This window comes from Cariama cristata, unplaced genomic scaffold (genome assembly GCF_000690535.1).
Source record: "Cariama cristata isolate BGI_N322 unplaced genomic scaffold, ASM69053v1 scaffold12088, whole genome shotgun sequence".
In the NCBI taxonomy this organism is placed as follows: domain Eukaryota; kingdom Metazoa; phylum Chordata; class Aves; order Cariamiformes; family Cariamidae; genus Cariama; species Cariama cristata.
This window is the reverse complement of record NW_009631741.1, coordinates 56,585-79,078: the sequence shown is the minus strand read 5'-3', so window position 1 is coordinate 79,078 and position 22,494 is coordinate 56,585. Positions and strand designations below refer to the sequence as shown.

The window sequence follows — 22,494 nt, the reverse complement described above, 5'->3', positions numbered from 1 at the left end:
GTGACATGTTTTGAAAGTATTATGACTTTATTTTGTATTGCCTTACCCAGGTTAGAAGATGTGACTTAGGTGGTCCTTCCCACCTGATAATCTTTGAATTTTTGACATGAAATTGTTAGCTATCATTGATGGCTTTGGAAGCATTGCAGTTTTGAGGCAGTAGTGTGGGGGTTTTTTTTCAAGAAGAGGTTTTAACAACAACTTTCAGCTTTTTTTTTTTTTTTTTGTCAAACTTACATAGCTTGGGAAGGGCAGTGCTGCTTCTTTTAATACACATTTTTCACAGGATTGCTGCTACTTCTGCCTTGACTGAGGATTATTCTTTCCCAGGCTGCCACACTCATAGGAGATTTCTGTGTGTGGCTGGCAAAACAGACAGGGAAGGTGGCAATTGCAAGGTGTGGGACAGAGGTGGGATAATTGTACCCAGATTTAGGTGTGTGCAATCCTGAAGCATCAGCTGGAGTCAGGTGCAAAGCGCAGGCAGCCTTGATGCTGATGTGCCCCATCGTATGCTGACAGCCACAGAAGTGATGTGGTTCTAGCCCAGAACTAATGAACTATATTGATTTGTTTTCTCCTGCTGTTGCAGCTCGACACTTTGAACGCTCCACTATAAGAAGCAGATCTTTTAAAAAAATAAACAAGGCATTCAGTGTTCTTCGAAGGACAAAAAGTGGAAGCGCTGTTTCCAACCAGGCTGACCAGGAAAGGGAGATCGTTAGAAACTCTGCTGCCGGAGAGGAAGGTAATGCTTTGTTCTCCTTGTGTTATCACTTAAAATGGGGTAGGAGACCCTATCCACGTGGGAACTGGATGTCCATGATTGACATGCCTTTCATGTGGTGGGCTGTGCGTGGTTAAAAAACCCAGAAAATTCAATCTTTCCTTATTTTCTTCTTAAAAAGTTGTTAGTGATTGGCAGGCAAGAATATTGCTGGGGTGTGTAGGACCTCACGTAGGGCTGTTCTGGTAACAGCCTGCGTGCTACAGCCAGCCCAGTATCTAGCACATGAGATGTGGGATCTGGGATCTATTACTGGAGCTGTCATTGATTTGCTCTATCATTTCGTTCAAGAGGCTTCATCAGCATGTGTCTGTCCCCCTAAAACAAATGGATCACAGTGATCATACATTATTCATGAGTTTTGGCTAATGTTTATGAAGCACTGGAAATTCCAAGTGGGAGGATGGTATGAAAATGCAAAGTATTTGTAATTATTGTAATTATTCCAGCACTTCTGTGGGATCCTTAGTGACAGATTTGTATTACCTCATCCAGGCAGGTGATGAGGTAAGAATACTCTGCTCTTAAACAGGGGGGAGAGGCAAATTTGTCTGACGTATGTCAAGGATGAGGGGTCTGGCAGGCAGTAACACTTAACATTTGGCATTCTCAAAGCAATAAGCAAATGTTACTAATTGCTTTGGACCATAATTACAAAGCCAACATCGGCATTCATGCATCAAGAGGAAGTGATGACGGAGTGGGAATCATTGTCTTAATCAAGGTCTTCACTGAGCTTATTATTCCTTTGCTTGATGCCTCAGCACCTCACGTCTCTTCCCAGATGAAATGTCCAGGGTAAGATATTTAAGAAGACAAAATATCCAACTTCCCTTTGCTCTGAATTTCAAGCTGTCATTGAACCTCACACTAAGTAAAGACAGAAGGCTGCCAAGTGCCGTGTTTAGCCATCATTATTCTTGAAGCAGTGAATAGGAGAACAGTGTTCAGTATTTCTTCTGCTTTATTTGCTTATTCCTTCAGGAGAGTTTTACTACGTTACTGTGTTCTTGGTGCTTACTCGCCAAGTCCACATGCTTGCTGATGTAGCCAAAATAAAACCTGATAATTCAAAATTGTGAACCTTTTCCATAAAAATAATGTGAATCTGCTCCTTGGCCTGGAAATATCATTAATAACTTTACCATCCAAATATTTTATTATTTTTCTCCAAGTAAAATTTTGCAAATAAGTTGTCTACAGCTCTCTTTGAGCAGATATGTTTCTCATTCCCTAGCAACTGTTCAATCCATTGTAAGCAAAAGCATGCCCTTCCTCAGCTGGATTGAAGTTCTGCATGTCTCAAGTTAATACTTTTCAAGACACCTCTTCAGGATGGGACATAGACATTTTTATGACGCTTTCTACCTAGGCTTATAGCTGACATTAGTAATTGTTCCACTGAAAGCTTGGTTTCATGTCCAGAGTATGTGGATGATCTGGATGCCAACAGTACCTATCCAGTAACCCAGTGCAGTCCAGATGTTAACAGAAGGAGGTGTGAAGATGACACTGGCCTTTACATTTCCAGCAGAATGAAAAGCACTGTTGTCTCCTTTTTAAGAGACATATAATGGGGCCCTGAAGTAGCAATCACTCCAGGGCCCCATTGACAATGTCAAGATTGTCATTCTCTCCTTGACTCTGGTTGCGGTTTCATTCCTCTGCACAAAGCACGCCTGTAAACTTCCAACTATATTCTACTGCACTGGAAAAACCAGGTAGGCATGTAATTACCTAATCAGCAGTTCCTCTTCTGTATGAGATCACAAAAGCTGGGTACCTAAATTACTGTATTAATTACATTTGCAAAGAATGTATTTTGATTACACAGTCTGGAATTTGGTCTTTAAAAAAATGCAAGCAAGTAACTTGCAGCAATACAAATACAACTTTAACAAAGATGTCTGCTCAGGTCTTTGCAACAGGTGCTTTGTCTGATGGCATCTCAAAGGCGCTCTCAGTTTTTTCTTGTTGGAGAAGGAAATGAATGTACTTCTTTCTGTAGCAGTTATCATCATCCTGCCAGCTGGAGGCTTGTTTTCTTCTCCAGTTTTGTATTTTTTCACATTTATTTATTTTTTTAAATCCTTAGCTGTTCTGAGCAGTCTGCAGTTGGACTCCTGGTTAGACCTGCTGGTCAGTCTTTAGGGATAGCTGCAGTATGTTCTGCCCTGTGCTTGCCGAAGGTCCAGCCCAAACGCACTGGAAAAAGGCAGCCCCATGTGTCTGTCTCCTCATTGCCACTCTGCTCTCCTGGGAATGGAGGGGCTCCTGTGGCTGGTGGTTCCTGGCCTCAGAGGTCCCCATACCTGGTGTGAAAGCTGCTGCCGCCTTGCCAAAGTTTCACAGGTTCTTGTCTGGGACCACCTGAGAGCACACCTCAGCCATGCCTCATTGCTCCAGGAGATGCCAGGGCACCTCATCGCCTCTTTGCTGGCTCCTTTCCTCACCAGGCTTAGTCAGCGCGTGAGCCTAGTAAAGCCAAGACTGTGCCAGCCTCACAGTGGGCACAGAGTGAAATAACCCCTTCTTGCTGATAACCTCTTGTTCATAAAGGAGCTATCAGATCATCTGGCAAAGCTCAATCTATTATAGTCCATCTGTCCCCAGGATTTCTTCATCTTAGTTCAGATGTCTCTGTTTAATCTGTGTTTTGCCTGTATATTGGTCAAAGAAGCTCTGAGAACAAAAACCATAGTGCATACCTATGTATTGGCGCTTAGCATCAGCAGCACTGATGTCAAATGAACTATTTGCCAACTGCAGACTGTGCAGGTGCCTTTAATCTGAAGCTGATATGTCTGTTGGGCCAATGCTCAGTTGCAACATGACTGTGAGGGTGCAAGATAAAATAATCATTCCTGATGTGGGAGGAAAAATATTCAAATAACCATGATTCTACTTAACCTGAAGCTAAATGCAGTACTAGATTTGGAAAACTCCTTTGCTGCCCAGCTACACTTAAAAATAGGATCTATAATGGCAAATGTGTTTCTGTTATATTTACAACAGACAAATTGTTACACTCTGATGCTATCTTATACCTGGAGCTGATAGCAGTCCTGCATTGTGAAGATTACTTCATGATTTCCATTTGCAATCTGTGGTTTGATTTGTTTAAACAATGTAGTATGCACCCCTTTTGGATTTAAATGATTCAGGCTTTCTTTGTTCCTCTGTTTAAATGTTTTGGTGACACTTTTGGCAGAGAACTATTCATTTTCCAAACCGAAGAATACGTTAGAAGTGAACAAAAAGTCCAAACGTTGATGAGAAAATGTTTGGGGGAAGGAGGCATTAAGATTTTCTCATTTTTAATAATTTGATCATTTGTAAATAACCCATGCAAAGAAGTATTTGTCTGTATTGCAGCACCCAAGCTTGTGATACCTACCTGAGAGTAATCTCATTAACTGCACTTACAGCTACAAATAGCTTTCCAGTTCTGAGTAGAAGTTAGGGAAGTTTAAAAGAGATGGTTTCATCCTGAGATGTGAGGGAAGGTGACAGGGACATCCTTCCAGCACTGATGCTTTTAAGATGTAATATCCTCTGACTGGATCTACTAGTGTAAATGACCTTGACAATCTACTTAAATGACAAAATATCTCCGAGCAAAGACTGCTCCAGCTTTGCTATGCTTGTTTGTATCACTGTGCCCTTAGTTTGGCATCACACTCTTTAAATTCACTTCCAAGAAAGACTATAGATACACTTACTCTTTACTGAAACTGATCTACAAACACAAGTTGTAAACCAGCTAACACTTTAGGAGGAAAGAATTTGGGAATGCAATTGCAATTACAGTTTTACAGTAAAAGAGAACTGTGCTGCTGGTCTTCAAAAATGTTCATCAGTTCCATTTTGCAGTCAAGCCATTGTAAAATAAATTGAATTTATGATTGCTTGAGGATGTCAAATGTTGTTCAAAGTCAAACTCATTCTTCTTAGTCTCATGGTGGGTGCAGTTCTACCATCTGTTATTGCTTTGCAGCAGTCAAGACCAAGGCAGCCCTGGCAGGCATTGGCAGGACCACAGAACAGACTCTTCTGTTGTATATCTCATACCTACTGTTCAGCCTGAGACCTGTTGCATTTTTTATATATAGATGATAGATAGATAGATATAAATATTTCAATGTTTGGGAAAGGTACATGAAGAAAAAGAAGGCAAGTGAAACACAGATGGCTCTATGTATCAGCTATTTCATGGCATTAAGGCTCACTGTGTGCAGAAGAGAAAGTGGTTTATCCAGCCCCAGGATAAGACAGCACAGCCCAACTTCTATCTCAGGAAGGCTATACCCTGCAGAAATCCCACGCTGTTCCTGTTTTCCCCGGATTTAATTCAGTTGTGGTTCCAATTTCCCAAAACAGCTGTTGGAAATCTTACAGAACTGGTTCAAAGCACTCTGCTCTAGGACGATGAGCCAGGCAATTTCCAGAAGAAAGAGATGGTCTCTGTAGCATTTCCTCCACTGCAGACTGATAAACTTTGCCTGCTGCAGATGAGATAGCCACCACTCTTTTGAGACACATTCAACTCTACAACAGTTTCATTTTAGTTCTTTTGGGACTCCTTTGGTGAGAGGAATGTCCAGAAGCAAGAAGAGACATTAGAAGGCGTTGCCTTCTACCTGCCCCCTGCATCGGTCCAGCATCCCTGGAGAATTAATAGGAGGCATTAAATCAAAATGACGGCAAACTACTGGGAGCATGAAATGCTAAATGAAAATCAGTTGGGAAGGAAGAGTTGCAGAATGAAGTCCCACACTAGCCGCAGTACATGTGACAACCACAGACATGAGAATTTTCCAAGAATAGGTTACACAATCTTCATTCAAATTCTGACGACCAGGTGCCAGGAAGCATGAGTGTGTCCCTGCAGATAACCTTATTCGTGGGTGTGGGCTGGCACCTCACATCAGTCTAAATAAGGACTTGCAACCTGAGGCACAAGTTTTGTTTACAGTGACCTTTGATTAATCAGGACTCAAGAGTCACAGCAAACCTTACACTGTGTTTTCTCACACTGGATACTGGGAATGAAGGCAGAAGTTATCCTGTCAGAAGGAGCATGGTGCACACAGAAGTCAGCCAAAACCTGAGCACTGAAGGAACACTACCATTAAGTATTGTAAACTGTGGGGATAAAATATTAAGCATACTTAAAATTTTGTGTTACAGTCTCATGGCCACTATGCTAACGAGTGCTCGGTGTCCTACATCATACCAGACAAGTAGAGTTTACAGTGTGAAGCTGGTCTCTCAGTTATTTGTTACTGTAATGGGATGTGTGAAAATATCAATAAAATTGCACACTATTATAAGGAAAATATTACTTGAGGAAAAAGCACACACAATCTTTCTGAATGCAGATGACATTTTATTATATTGACAGATTCAGAATGCTCCATACAACCCCCGGTGACAAAAAAACAACACTCTGTGGGAAAACCTGCAAGAACCACCAAAAACAAGACAGAAAGTTTACTTCTTTCTAGATTCAGCAGCTCTTCGATATTTAAGGACTGGAAATATAAAATGGTAAAGAAAGGTATGCAATACTCCTGGGTTTTCCTGCTCTGGAAAACTTGCTCAAAGAGAATGGAGAATTCTAATTAAGAGTTTAAGGGCTGGAAAACGGGGTCTGTGCAAACTGGTGCTCCAGCCTCACAACAGGTTGTGTATATGTGAATTGTACAAGCCCTCAACCCAGTTGGAGTCCCTTAAATTGGGCTGCTAAGGCCCCATTCACTGTACGCAGCCAGGTGCTGGAGCCGTGTCCACCTCTTCTGGGTATGGTATATACAAAATTCAAGTTGAAGATATTACTTTCTGGACACGGCATCATCTTGAAATAGGCATGGTAGGTTTTGATCAAACTGCACACAATGTATGCAGACTGTTTGGTGAAAAAGTGACCGTGAATTTTCTTATTCAAAAAAATATGTATTTGTGTATTTTATACATTTAGTTTGTCAAACTTACTGTTAGTTTATCAAAATAGGCATTGGCCTTTCACTTGTGACAGTCTAGGTTGTTGGTAATACAAACATCCATGTATATGTCTGGGATGAAAACAAGAGGCAAGTCTTCAATGAAGAGAGCAGAAATTAAGGGATCATGGAGTTATTTTGGTTATTTGGACCATCTGAGGAAAAAATGATGTTATTTATTAATTATACTAGATAAAGAACACAAATCAAATGAAGACAGGAGGTGAGGCAGTACATCCTGCTATCTATGAAAAGAGAAACCTTAGCGACTTGCAGACTGGCAAGAAAAATGTCTTGGGAAGATTTGTTTTGTTGTAGACTGCACACTTCAGAAGGAAATTAGGTATTAAAAATTCCTCTAAAAGAATCTGCATAAAGTCATATAGAAAGTCAGCCAAGTGCCACTGTAAGGCTTAATAAACCAGTTAAGGCATTGCTCAAGATGCAAAGAAACCTATGTAAGTTTATACCTTATATTAAGATATATGTAAGTCATGTAACTGTTAAGACTTGTTAACTGCTATGTTGCTCTGATTTTGCTCTGGGATAATTACAGACTGAAATAATGTGAGAGTGTCAATAGCTTGTTCAGTCCACAGTTCTCCATGGTCAAGAAATGTAACTGGGTAATTCCTTTAGAAAAGTTTTTGGAATGAGGTATGGGAGACTGAGTGTTTGAGTCAAAACCCACAGTTTGTTAAAACACAAAGTGAATCATCATGCAATGGGAAACGGAAGCAGTTCTGCTATAGGGCTGCTTTAGTAGTCTTGAAAATATACAGAGATATTTATTTATGCTATTTCCATGCAGAGAAGATCTGGGGGATCCAGATTATAATTTGCATTTTTTACATATAAATACCCTCGTAGCCACACTGAGCGTGTACAATGTGCATACTTATTCTGATGTAGGTATCAGGCCTTTTGTGGTTTTTGAGGAGTACTTGTGTCGTCTGACTTTAAGCACCCCACTGAGATGCCAGAGTTAATTGCCTCTTTCTTCTTACATAGCAGCGGAGAGAGTTTAGCACCTCCAGGGGTGATTTAGTATCGCTCCCTTTGGGAACCCATGCACTATAAAGGAAGCCAGAGCAAGTAGATCACCAAATTACGTATTTGACTTAAAGGCCTGGATTTAGACAGAGTGAATCCACCCTTTAGGCTAGAGAGAAGCAAACAAGTTACAAGCTGGGCAAATAATATTCAGAAAATGGAGGACTATGGCGAAAATAAAGCACCTTCCATTCCTGAGACATTAAAGTTGCGTGCAAAACTGAAGTGAACCCCTATTAGCGCAGAAACTGCTACTGTGAGAGTATAAACTAAATGAATAATTAGATATTAGGTTGATGAAGGCTGTCTAGTTATCTAGATAGACTTTTATTGCCTGTCAACTCTCTGTAAAACCACAAAGTCGAAGTCTGTGCTACTGGTAGGTGCTTTTTACAGACATGGAGGAAGACAGCTTCCCGCCCCGAAGAGCATATGATCAAAGAAGTGGTAAGGGATGCAACATGGTGTTTCTTAATATTTTTTTCCTGTTCTTTCTTTCCCCTTGCTCCCTCCCAAAAGGTTTTGGTGCCTTGCTGGTTTGTTGCCTGCTAATTCTGTAGCAGCAAATATTTATTCTATCTCAGATACTGTTCTGCTAATTTTCATTTAACACTTTACCACTATTCAGTAACAGTCACTGTACTTTCATTTCTAGAACAGATTCTTGAAAAAATATTAGCACTTAATTTTTCGACTTACAGGTTTTTCATACAAGCAGTGGATTGGACCCACACAAAAAATTGAAAAAATTCCTCTCATCTATGAGGGATTCAAAATAATTGAAGGCTGATACACCTGTGCTAGAAAACTCACTTCAACTTTGCTCACTGTTGAATGTGGATTAAAATTTTCAGCTGACCTAGAAGGAAATAAAGTATTAGTGACATGCTGTGAAAGCAAACATGCCAGTTGAAAAGTAGGATTTGGAAGAGGATACTCTTACCCAGTGCATTATAAATACAATAAGGACCCCTGCCCACCGTTAGATCCCCTTGCCCAGCCCCAGATTGCAGGGCCAGCAGAGACCTTTCCCTGCAGACACCTTGAGCATACTCTGGTTTTAACACAGACATGTCGTAGTAAGAGCCAGTCATTCCTACTTCCTAGAGTTCAAGCAGTGATGAAAGGAGAAAGGGTCTGGTAGGGAAACTACCGTGTGCCTTGGATTGCCCAAGAAAACTTGCCTTTCTGTTAGGTGAAGGTAAAAACCCACTTCCTTGGATGTCACAAGCCAAGCACCCAGTCCTCAGCTATGGCACCAAAAATGAAGGTAAAGAGGGCAGCCTGGGTGTGCAGCCCACCACAGTGGGGACGGGTGTGTGTCGAGGTCTCCATGCCCATCTGCTCCAGGGCCAGCAAGGAACTGTGGCCTGGTTCAGAGGGATTTCTGATTACTAAAAATATATTTTTTTCCCTTAAAATATTAGCACATGTAACTGTTTTTAAGTACATTTCATCTGTCTGGATTACATCAAAGGTTTAGGGTTATGTTTTGGGCAAAAAAAAAAGGAAGTTTGAATGTATTAATTGAAAAAAGATCCCTTCAAGTCCACTCAGCAAGCATACGTATCCTTTCCTCCCCACTTAAGTATAAAACACATCCACGCGTAAAACCTAGTCTGGATAACTGGCAGGTACTTGAAGTTGTGCGGTGCATGTTTTAACAAAGCAAAGTTATGATGTCAAATAAATACCTTACAATGTGCATTTCCAGGTTTTCCCAGGTTGTATCACCTGATTCCAGATGGGGAAATTACCTGCATTAAGATCAACCGTACCGATCCCCATGAAAACCTGGCTATTAGGATTGTGGGAGGCAGTGAGACTCCTTTGGTTCACATTATTATACAGCATATTTATCGAGATGGGGTAATTGCCAGAGATGGAAGATTGCTACCTGGAGACATGATACTAAAGGTACAGTACTGTGGAGGTACAAGATAAAAGTATCCTAGCAAAGAACAACACAGTGTAAGTCGATCATGAGATGAGATTTGCAATGTTGGTTGTTTGTGTGAGTAGAATAATGTATGAAGAAAGATACTCAGTTCTTCTGCATGCTGTGAGGATTTCATTTGTTTCGACAGTTCTTGATGCTCACAGATTTGTTTATTTTTCTTATTCACTCCCAGGCCTCTCTGACTTCTACCCAAACGTGGTAGATCTGAAATGCAATATAGCACAATAAGCTCTTGGCATTTCTGACCCAGTGGTGCAAAAGTTTTTTTCTGAAAGCAGAGGCTGGGCTTTTTGCCCAGTTTGTTCCTACTGAACTGTGGGCTTAAATCTCAGTTGGTGAGGTTTCCATTGCCTTATATCCCACTTACACCAGGATAGGCGATAGGAGCCTGACCGGGGTTAAGTTGTGTCAGCATCCAGCTCCTCTGTATGGTGTGTTCAGCACCACAGAGGGTGAGACGTTGCCCGTTCTCTTCTGGGACTATTGATCCACCAGCTGCCACAGGTGAAATCTCTAAGAACAAACTTGAGCAGCATTCAGGCATTAGATGTTGGCTGTTACCTTCTGCTCCTGTTTCTATAGAAATGTATAACAGATGAACAAGAATTAGGCCAGATGGTTAAAGATCATGTATCTTGTGAGCAGTGGCTTCAGCAATAGCTTTTGAATGCAAGCTGCACTCTCAGCTGCCCTAGTGACTTGGAGCTCTGCAAGCATGCAAAATTATATTAATCCTTCAATCCTTAGAAGAAAAGAGTGATGACAGAAAGTACAAGTTCCTTTCCTTGCTCTGATGGTGTGTAGTTGGGGTGCACAGGTGTATTCACATTGCAAGCCGAAGGTACAGCGGCAGCTCACCCAGGTATACCCAAAGCAGCTTAAATCAGCCAGCTCAAATATTGGTGACAGCATGGCCAGAGATGGCAAAGAGCTCAGCGTAGGTTTTTCCAAATTACAGGTAAATGTTTGAGCAGGCTGCTTTGTTCACTGTGGGCCATGCTGCCATGGATAGACTGGTGCTGATACCCAGGCTAACCAGTGTGGCATTAGCTGGGATAAGGATACAGGAGTGGGAAGTGGGGTGATAAGGCTACAGGAGCTAGAAGCGCAGCGAACTGCAAGGTCTGGGATGCATATCTCAGAGTCGTCTTCCAGGTGGGATTCTGGATGTCCATCTTACTGCCTGCTCTGGCATGCCTGGCTGGTAGGGTTAGTGAGTAGTTCTCCCAGCCCCACTGACTTCTTCTACTACATATTCCATGTGAGTAATCATTACGGATAGCATCCTTTGAAGTTCAGAGCACCACCTGTAAGCCACCATGCTTTTCTTAGCTTTTACTGACCTCAGCGGTAGCTGAGGACACTTGAAGCATACCAGGGTTGACGTGCCTTCTGCTTCACGTCTACAGACCATGGCCAAAGGGATTTCTCAGGACCATGATGTGGGCATACTTTGCTCTGGCACTGTTTAAATGTGCCTCTGGACCGTGGTTCTAGGCAGCAGCTGGATGAGTGTCACCTGGTTGTGCATTTCGGGGAGGCTTTTTGTCCTGGTACCAGCACAGAGCAGCAGAGCTAATGGCAGCACTGAGCCAAAACTGTTCCTGCAGGGCACATCCAAACTGCAGTGGGAAGCTGTGACAGCAGCACAGGCGAGCCCGGCTCAGCTCTCCCCAGCTGTGACTGACTGCCTGGGGATTTACCGAGGATTCCCAGCAATTTCAGCCCCATGCTTGTGCAGGTCATGCCATTCGTTGTACCCAAGTTTGCAGCCTAAAGTTAGTTGAGCTGTGTCTCTAGGGGTGCAGTCCCCTCGTCAGACTGCAGTGGGGACAGTCCCGTCATGCCCACACAGGCAGTCTGCAAAAACAAACGCTAGTCGAGTGCTTTTGTCCGTGCTGGGGAACTTTTTTGTTGCAGTTTGGAGACATTTCTTAATATTTAAATGGTTCAACCTGTGCAATGTAAAACTACATGGAAATAACTTGTCTGATTCTGGTTTTCCAGCCAGCAACGAATTACAACCTTGCAACTGGTTTTCATTTAGCAGTGATAAAGTGCAATGCCTAGTCATTCTTACACACATGGATGTAACACAATTGACTGGAAGCTCTTTTTTTTCTCTTCTTTTTCCCCAACCAAATTAAAGAAGCGGCAGCTACGCAGTTTTACTGCCATCTGAGCTAAATCTTACCTTGAAAACACTGAGAAATGTAAAAAGCCCACTTCTCTGGTGTGGTATATCAGCATAATTGCTAGTAAATATCCAGGGCATTTGAACTTCTACTTGAGGCTCTGATCTTCATTTTAATTAGAGATTCATTACTAGGAAAAATTTTTTTACTGTACCTAGAACAGCTAGGAGATAAAGAAGAAGAAAAACAGCAGGAAAGTGGTGGGAGTGAAAGGAAAGGCTGGCAAAGCAATTTGAAATCAGAAGCTAGTGGAATAAAACTAAGATATATGAAAGGATATTGGAGCTTGAGAAAGAGCAATAATAAAGCTGAAAAGTAACATATATGTCTGGACACTATCAGGGAGAAAAGGGGAGAAAAGGCAGCTCGTCCTTTCCTTGAGGGGGAATACTGTTCTGCACTGCAAACCTGGCCTCCTGCATGACACAGTTTGAAATAGCACATGTCACTTTGTATGAAGACATCTGTGTAAATAGATCTGCCCTCTCCAGTGCCAGTTCAGATTAGACAGTCTTTCTGCTGCTGATTTATGCTTCTCCCTTCCAGGTAAATGGCATGGACATCAAAAATGTGCCTCACAACTATGCCCTGTCAATCCTGAAGCAACCGTGCCACGTGCTCCGACTGACGGTGCTCCGAGAGCAGAGGTACCGATGCCGAAGCAGCGGACTTTCCCTTGATGCTCACTGCAATAGGGATGACAGTTTCCATGTTGTGCTAAACAAAAGCAGTCCGGATGAGCAGCTGGGGATAAAGCTGGTCCGCAAGGCCAATGAACCGGGGGTATTTATTTTCAACTTGCTGGAGGGTGGCGTGGCTGCCCGTGATGGACAGCTTCAGGAGAACGATCGGGTGTTGGCCATCAATGGGCACGACCATCGGTACGGCAGTCCAGAGAGCGCAGCCCAGCTGATACAGGTTTGTCACCACCACTTTGACCCCAGTTTCTGAACTTTGCAAAAACCAAGCAGAGTATTTGCACTGTCCATTGCAAAGCAGGGACCAAACTTAATGCGTGTGTATTTGGGGGAGGGAAGGAGATGTGTCAAGCTCGAATGGGAATTTAGACCACTAAAATCTCCTTGGTTTCACTGCTTTCTACAATGACCTGAAAGAAAATTGTAGCAAAGTTAGGGTCGACCTCTTCTCCCAGGCAATTGGTGACAGGACGTGAGGGCATAGTCTGAAACTGTGCCAGGGGAAGTTCAGGCTAGAAATGAGGAGGCATTTCTTCACAGAAGGGGTCATTAGGCATTGGAATGGGCTGCCCAGGCAGGTGGTGGAGTCACCATCCCTGGAGGTGTTTATAAAGACTGGACGTGGCACTTAGTGCCATGGTCTAGCTGACATGGTGTTAGGGCAAAGGTGGGACTTGATGATCCCAGAGGTCTCTTCCAACCAAATCGATTCTGTGATTCTGTGAATATGGGCATGGACTCTCTCAGCGATGCCTGCTACCATCAGGCTTTGTAATATACAGATCAACATAAACATCCATATACTCTGTGCATCACCAAGGAGTGATGCCATCTGCCACAAGGCAGGCCAGCCCGTGCCCTGGGGGCACTGGGTCCAGCTGGGTCCTGACTCCTCCAGCTCAGAAAGAGCCACGGTGCTCCCTGGTGCAGCCCTGGAGCAAACCTGAGCAGCCTACAGCAATGGACGGCGTGTTTCAGGATGAACATTCATCATCCCAGACTCAGTGATTTCCCATGGGTGTGTTTTATGACTGAAGGTGCTCCATACCTTGTAGATATTTCTTACCTAAATCCAGCATATGGGAATCCAGATGTTTTGGAAAAAATGGATCTGTAACTGTAGTTTTTATAAATCTCTATGTAGACTTGTGTGGAGAACTAAAGGGGTACCTCTGCTATGCACTAAACAGTCTTACCACAAAACTGTCAGAAAAAAAGCCCTGTGCCTTTCTCAGCTACAAAATCAGTCAGCTTCTGCCTAATTTCCCCTCCAGAACCATTTTCATTTGTTTTCTTTCTTTAGAGCCTACATTTTTAGCAAACTTCAACGTAAAAAGCAAAGCCAAGAATATTTTGTTGCTTTTATCTCATATTTATAGCAGTTATTATACTTGTGCAATTTTACATTTCATTTGGAGGCATGCAGAGTGTTCAGATATTGAAGAATTTCATGTGCCTCAATAACAAGATGTCAAATCAGGCTGGCTGCTTCCCCTTTCCGACAGGTATAATCAGGGTAACATGAGTCGGACTGAAAGAAGCATTGGAATCCACACATTTTGTGGAAAGTTTTCCTCTTTTAGCATAGGTTCACAGTTGGCTGTAGCCAACTTTTGTTGAGAAGTTTATAGCATAGGTAAAGAAAATGGCATTCCCTTGTATAATGAAATTCTGGTCCAGCATCTTTCTGGATTACTTTACGTAGCTTACTAACTGGGAGCAGAAGGAGGCGGGCAGGGAGCATGTTTAAATTCTCTGAGGGGAACAAGTCTGGAATGAAAACCTTTCTAAAAAATTGGTATTCTTGGAACGGTACAAGGCAACAGTGCCTCATAAGCAAAAAACACATGCAGCCTAGAGATGAAATGGAAAAAATTACTAATGAGACCATTCACACACAAGTGTTAAAAAATGCAACTAAAGCTCTTATTGGGTTCCAAAGAGTGGATGTTATTTATAATAATGCTTGAAATGCACACCAGTCCCTGGGAATTTAAACAACATGCCCATCATGTGGAAATTCAGGTTTCCAAACAGCGAGGATTATGTTGCATTGATGTGAGCTCTATGAATCACATTTGTCTCATGCAGAATTCCCAGAACCTGTGTCTTTTTTGTCATGTTTTTTCATTAATTATCATTTGCCTTTCCTGTTTCTATATTATGCCAGAGAAAAACTATTATACTGAAGCCACAAGTGTTTTGCATTTGCTTCTTACACGAAGGGTTGTTTTACTGTGTCTTCTGATTTCTTAACAGTATCCTGCCTGTTGAGACCTCAGTGTGTGTCACTCACAGTACATTGAGGTCTTCAAATTAATAGCGGTGGAAGCTTCAAATATGCCTTTTTTTTTTTAAAACAGGACTAGCATTCACTAAAAGGTGGTGGTGGTGGCTTGCTAGGCCATGCACAGCTGGGAGAACATCAAATTTCTGTGGAATCTGATTAGTTTTGACTTCTCCGTAATGAATAATTGAGATGAATCTAATTCTCCAGGATTTTAGCAATTATACATTAGCATATGTGAGGCAGTTGCTAATCAGTAGATTAGGTGTTTGGCTGTTTATAAGCCCAGTCACAAGAACTGAAATGGAGAAAACGCCTAAGCGCTAATTAGGAACGTGCACACATCATAATACTTGGGAGTTTGCTGCTTCCCATTTGTCGCATCATCTTTAGTCATGGCCTTATGTCAGATGTGGCACTTTTAATCTAAATAACGTGACATTCCACATCTGTTTTCCATGAGATTGACAAGAAAAGGAACAAGGTAATGGATCAGTGGGTGCTCGTGTGGGCACATCAAGCCAAGCTGCACGAGTTGAGCCAGACTTTACTGTCACCAGATGCTGGCTCTCCTCTCTCCCCCGCTGCAGTTTGGAGCAGCTGCAAAGGATGTTTGTCCCCCTCTCCATCACGACAACAGCCACTGGTAGAAAGCAGGTCATGATATGGAGTGCATCCACACTTCATCATCCCTGCGGGAGATGGGGCAGGTTCTGCCAAGAGCAGCGCTGCTGCCTTTTTTAAGACATAATTGCTTGCTAGATGCTCAGAAGTTGCCACCATGCCTCTGCCTCTCTGCTTGATTTGCTTTGGCTGTAATGCAAATTTTAATTCTAGTAGATTGTTTCAGGTATTACTTGCATTCCGTCTCAAAGCTAACCTCATTTCTTTAATTCTTGCTTCAGCATAAAATACAGAGAAGGAATTGTGCGGAAAAACAAGTGGTAAGGGGGAGGGAGGGAGATACCAGAAATAATCAGTAATTAATATTCTGATCAGTAGAAATGTTAATGGGTTTTTATATGGAAGTATGTAAATACAAAAGCTAGTCTTGTTGTTTGGATAACTTTTTAAAACACTCTGGACTTCTGAGAAATTACTTGACTGACCTGGAGACAAATGTGACATTGCAATAGAGACTCTTGTTGAACTTTTGCTAGTCATTCTACAAGGATTAATCACATTTACAACCTTCCTCTAAATAACCTACTTTGAGACTAACCATGTGGCAACAGATGAGTTTTAAACAGAAGTTGCGTAAGTTGAAGTTGTTTATTTTAGAGAAAACTGGATTTTTGTGGGGCCATATACCCTTAGGAGGTTTATTCTTGTATTGTTCAGTTCCATCTCACTCACACTACAAACTAGGGACCAGGGTGGTTTCCTTTCTCCTGAGATGAAGCATTCTGCTTTCGGGTACCGGTTGAGTCCAGAGTCCAGGAATTAATATTCCATAAAAACAGACCTGGTAAAAATACCTAGAAAGTTATTCTGAAATACATGTGTGTGTACCAAATGATGTATTATGAAGCTGTGGAGATTTGAGTTGCTGGTGAAAAAAAAACTAACATCCCCCAAGATATTGGGAAAGTAACAAAGAAGTGCACATTTTTTACTGAGATACCACTTTCCTTGGAAATAGCATAGCCCAAACATGCAGATTGCAGGCTTGAAGTTGGAGGTTTAGGAGAGATAGGTTGCTTTTTTTTAACTACAGTGACATTTTTCAAAAGCATGTTTTAACTCTCAGCTACTACTATTGAATCCAGCTCCAGAAAAGACAAACCAAACTATAAAACCAAAATTCCCAGGGGCCTTCTCTGGCTTCTGTTAATTGTCTGTGGGAGATTTGATTTCAATAGCGCCACTGGATCTGGGTTTGGTTTCCAGCTGCTTGTTCAACGCCAGCCTTCCTTGGAGCTTCTCGGCAGCAAGCAGGGCACATCAGCGTGCCAGCAAGCGAGTCTGGAGGTCTGATGCCGCTGGGGCTGCGGTTCCAAGAAGCATCGATGCTGCAGCCCCAGGGGGATCAGACCTCCAGACTCGCTTGCGGGGGGCTCCACATTAGATCCTGAGCAGTTCCTTGGTGATAACCTGCCAGCAAGCAGGCAGGAGTCCCTCTGGAGACCAGCCTTTAAAAGCCCCTCCTGCCTGCCACGACACCAAGGTCTTTAGCCTGGAGAGAAGGAGAGTAGAGGATTAATTTTTTAAATCTGAGTATGCTTCTATAGCACTGAGGCTATTTCTACACTTCAGTTCAGTTCAGTATGTTGTTTTGCCCTTAGGGGAGACATCTATAATTCACCCAACTAAACCCCACTCCCTATCAGCTCTGTCTTTGCATCACCATTGTCTTGAATAGATTCATGTGAGCCTCACTGAGCAAAGAATGAAGCCATTTGCTTCTAGGGAAAGCGTGTTAGTTCAATAAGACAGAATAAATTCACCTGTGCACAGAATTAATCCTGTTAATATCAGGCATACACAGAACACCTTAAAAATAATGAGCAAACATAACTCAGTAGAAGTTTTGCAGCATCTCTCAGGCACATAGGTATTATGATTGCATTGTGCAAAAAGGCCCAAAAGTATTTTGAGCTTATTTTGGGTTAATTGTTTTTGCAGTTCCTGTTCCTAGAGTGAGAGTTGGGCTAGTTTCCCATCCTAAACTCCATTACTCTCTATGCTTGCTTGTGCCCCTCCCTTGTTTTCTGTGCAGCAGAATTTTACTTTTCAGAATGGTTGCATATCCCTTTCTTTAAGCTGCCTTACATTTGTCATGCTCATTGCATGCAGGTGGACTCAGTTACATCGTTGATTCCCCCTTTTCACCAGCCAAGGCTTGAGCACATCCCTCATTACAGGGTTAATTGCATCTTTTTCAGAGTTCCAGCCTGGTTTCTGCAGTTCTGGTTGTCTGTCTGTCCGTCTGTCCATCTGTCCTGTAGCAGCCATGTCCCTGCTCTGCAGTGGTGTTTGCAGGTGTGTGTGAGAGTGGACCAGCACTCACTGTGGTGGATCACTGCTTCCAGCCAAATTTGGGGCAGATAGGAAGGGTTTTTCAGAGTTAACATCAAATTTTCAAAAGAAGTATTAAGTAGCTGGCAGTAGATTTTTGTGGATTTTATTGACCTGAACTGATGATACTGCTTTATGTCATTGCAACCACCTTAGTGGGAAATCCAAACCGCGCTTAAATGGGACCTGTGTTTTGTCAGTCCTCTGGGGCTGAAGTGCAGGGGTTTATTGCACCAGGGCGGTGGGATTCACGTTGTACCTCCTTCTGCAGGCCAGCGAGAAGCAGGTTCACTTCGTCGTGTTGCGGCAGACCAGGCAGCAGACCCCTGACATCTTGCAGGAGATGGTGGCCGCAGGCCCCAGCCTGGTCCTGCTGAGAGAAACAACCCCGGCAAGGTGAGAGCATGAGCGCTCGCGTGGTTTCTCTACTGTCCGTGGTAGCATTTGAGTGTCTCGGGGTGTTATCCCTGGTAGACAGAAGAAGCATGCCTTATTTTGCAATCGAAACATAAAAGCTGTGCTCCTCATTATTTATAGACTGCTTCTGCCCTGACTCCGACTGGGGTGGGGAGGGAAGGAGAAGGCGAAGGGCAGCGGTGGGGCAGGGGCTGATGTGCACACAGGGTCCTGGCCGTGGGCATGGACCTGGCCGGTGGTGTGAGGCAGCACGGGGCAATGTGCTCCAACGAAAAATAAGAGGCTTATCTGAAGTTTCTCCATCTGGAGCAAAGTCTTCAGGCAAAAAGCTTTTGTATGCTGGCCTGAGAGATTCCTATAAGCTGCTTGAAAATTACAGTAATTATTAGTCTGTTGCTCATTTCTTAAGATACCTGTGCTCTGACCTGGCTGGCAGTTTGGTGGCAGAGGGCTGCTGTGCTCTCCACGGCCGGTGCAAGCATGCTGTCTCTCTGTGGGGCTTTGGACCCAAATTGTGTTGGTTCTGCTCCGGCAGCACCTGGCACTCACGGAAGGGGGGCTGCGAGGGCCGGCAACACAGCGTGGCCGGGCCCGACCCCAGGGCTGTGCGGCACAGAGCAGCCACCTCGCCCAGGTATGGCCCTGGTTACCAAACTATCCCTCCTGCCGCTCCTCTGTACCCGGTTACATCTTGCCTTTAGTGCATTTAGACTTGCAACATGCTCTCTGCACAAGGCAGAGAGAGTCTCATGGTCAAATATGTGAGGTTTTAAAGCAGAAACCAATGCAGCAAGAGCTTTGAAAATACCTTTTCTGAGTTTACTCAATATTATTCTTTGCACTATAGGCAGAACAAGCTATGTCCTTACACGAACTGAATTTGTTTATTTCACAAAATTTAAAGTGAAGTGCCTGACTAGTTTACACTGTTTGCTCTGTGTCACCACTTGTGCCAGCCCTTGCAGGCTGGTCCCCTGGCCACCTCTGCCAGGGGTGCATCAGGGAGGTGGACAGGCAGGGCTGGTTTAAACCCATCCTGCCTGATGGGCAGCCAGATGTTTCTTTAAAGGGACCTTTGGACTGAACCAGCTGTCAGATTGGGTGCACAACTGTCAGTCAGGAGACAAGCCTAGCTCTGCTTTTTACAAATGCTCAAATGCACCCATTTTTTGCGGTTTTTCTTTTTTTTTTAAACTACGTTATTCAGTGTTTTTATGTGTAAAAAATATACTAGTGTCTATTTATCTATTTTTAGTTTTCCTTTTCCACAAAGTCACAGCCCTTGTTAGGTGAGACTGGATCAGCAGGAGTTAAACCTGAGAGCAGAGTCAATGCTTGGTAGCTACTACCCAGTAGCAAATAGTGCCCAACTAACCGTGCATCTGCAAGACATTACTTCCTAATGAAGTAATATTTTCCTTGGGGAGATATGTATGGGACAGCTATTAGCTTGTGTTGCTACTGTATGGTTTCTAGTGAAGCTCTGAGCACCTGCTAGCTCTACCATGTTGATCTGATTAAATGATACCACATGGGTTTATCTGGGATCATGACTTGTCTTCCATAAACTGCCCTAAATCCTCATTTTTCTCTTCCTATACGGAGAGGTGTTAGATGGGAATTCTTGGTAAATCCAACATCATTTTGGGTAGCTGTGAGACTGAAGGGCTAACGTTGACCTTCCAACAGTCCCTTAATGACTAACAAATCATCTTTTGTTGGACGGGTCATGGCTTTTAGGGGGATTTCCAGTTTGTCACGAGAGTTGGGTGCTACATAAGTGCATGAGTGGGTGTGCTGCTGTGGGCTTCTGTCCAGTGCCACCATTTGGGCACTTCCCAGGGAAGATCACAGCCAAAAAAAGAAAATTCTGAGCTGTTCCTAGCTCCCTTTAGCTTTGTGTGTGTGCAGTGGAGGGCTTATATCAGAGAAAATGCTCTGGCAATAGATCGGGAGATCAGTACAGCTGGTGGACACAATGAGTTTCAGGCACTGCGGGCTTTTGGTCTGATACAATCATTACTGGAGTGTTATTTGCCCTTTTACAGGGTATGAGTGTGTCAGTTTGAATTTCTCATGGTTTTTCGCTGAAGGTTTAACTGAACATCATTTGCAATTCAAGAGCTTTAAACTCTAGGCTTTGGCAGGCTTAAAATGTTATTTGTTTTTAAATAGACATTAGCACAGGAGTAATGCTTGCAAGCCTAGGGCCTGTACAGTGTCCTAAGGCAGCGCACATCCAAGGCAATGATTGTTGGCCAGATAGAGATCGAGGGAGTTTCTACGTGTGCGTGGTCTGATGAGTTTGCTACCTGCTGCCATCAATGGGATTGCTTTATTATGTGTGCTTGATAGAGAGATTGCTAACTGACTTGAATTCTGATTAATTTTAAGATGAGTTTTGTCCCCTGAGCTTACTGTAGGAAGTCATATTAGCAGATCGGGAATGGTGCCTTTGAGGGAAGCAGCTCTCGCTGTAGAGCATGTTTGTAAACATGGGCTGAAATCTACTCCCAAGCCTTGGCTGTGTTCAGCACCAAGAATAAACTCTAGCTTCCAGCGGCCGTCTTGCTGGTACGATGGCTCAGGAACCGCTTTTGGCCAAGCCATTGCCCTCGTGACAGCCTGTCTCCATCTGGAAGGCGCGAGGAAGTGGCTGTCTTTCAGGCCAATGCCAATGGCAATCGGCCACGCAGCCACCAAGGCGCTGGAGAAAGAGGAGGACGGCCCGTACGGACCATGTCTTTCTCTGGCAGCAGCGATGCCGGCTGTACGGTGTGCCAGGAGGCTGGTCCTGCACAGGCTCTCGCCAAGCGGTTTTCCTGTGCAGGGAGATCAGGGAAGCACAGCCCAAACTGTTCTGGCTGCTGCCTGGATTCAGAAAAGAGAAGATGTCAGAAACACTTTCTTGTGAAGCCGATGTTGTTAAGCCAGGCTGTCATGCATAAACGGGCCAGATTTGATTTCTTTGAAGTCAGTGGGAGGTTTGCCATTAATTAAATAGCACTTGTTTTTAATTGGAACTGTTTTCTTACTCCTTTCTAACAAATCGACTAGTACTTAAAACAAATCTGTTGCCCTGTCACTTCAGCAAGCAGTGTTTTGTGACCATACGAGCAGGTTAGCCTTCAGGTGAAGTACATTTTCCAGACACAGCGATGTTTTTTGCCTGCATGACACATGTCATGGCTTTGATGTTGTGATAATGTGCTGTAAATACTTGTTTTCCAGTAAATATCCAGAAAAGAAAAAAAAATTAAAAAGAGGAAGAGATGAACTGTTATGTTTTTCTTCTCCTGACCTCTGAGGTCACTTCAAAATGACAGAGAAGGACAATTGTTTAGAAGAGAATGCATTGAAATGCAGTCACTGATAAACATTGCCTTTTAACTGGTTTACTCATTATCAGTTGCACCTCCAAGAAAGCTGTACGTGTGTTTACTAAGAAAGGCTTTGCTTTCCTTTCATCACTGCTTTCGTCTCAGCCAAGGTGCCCCAATTCCTTTCTATCTACAACCATGTAAAAAATGACATGTGGAAGAGTGGCTTCAAAGGAAAACTGGTCCTACATGGTTGAGCGTATAAGTACCGGTACTTTTATGATTCTTTGTTGAAATGTAACAGGACGATTTGTTACCAAACCCTGCTTTGAAATCTGCCTCTCTCTGTGCTGATTCTTCAAAAATAGAGCATTAGTCATTTTGTCAGCTAAAGTTTTTGGTGTCTGAGACATGATGGACACTGCATAAGTAACAGGATTGCTCTGAACACTCGAAGCTGCAAGTCTAATTCCACTTTCGTGTTTTGCTACAAAATATCAGACTGCATTTTTGTGAAAATCAGTAGTGCCCCTATCCCGCATGCTTCAGGAAGTGGCCTTTTCCTGATGGAAAGCCCTTCCTTTCCAAGGGAAAAAGGACAACGTCTTTGCACAAACGTGGATGAAAAGCTTAAGTTTAGTTTGCACAAAGAAAGAACTTCTATGTTTAAAGCATTTACACCTTGAAGACAAAGGTGAAAGGTTAAAATTATCTGGACTAGAAGATTTATATTTTTTTTAAAGGGAATGTTGTAAAA

The 22,494-nt window shown here is 43.1% G+C and overlaps 1 protein-coding gene across 1 annotated transcript in view; it reads left to right on the top strand.

The window, feature by feature from the left end:
• LOC104166235 (E3 ubiquitin-protein ligase LNX-like) overlaps nucleotides 1–22,494 on the top strand; it is a 69,074-nt gene that overhangs the window by 34,546 nt on the left and 12,034 nt on the right. The window contains 5 exon segments of the mRNA XM_009706098.1: nucleotides 593–748; nucleotides 9,557–9,759; nucleotides 12,544–12,915; nucleotides 18,272–18,356; nucleotides 18,359–18,396. Coding sequence (XP_009704400.1) covers nucleotides 593–748; nucleotides 9,557–9,759; nucleotides 12,544–12,915; nucleotides 18,272–18,356; nucleotides 18,359–18,396 — 854 coding nt within the window.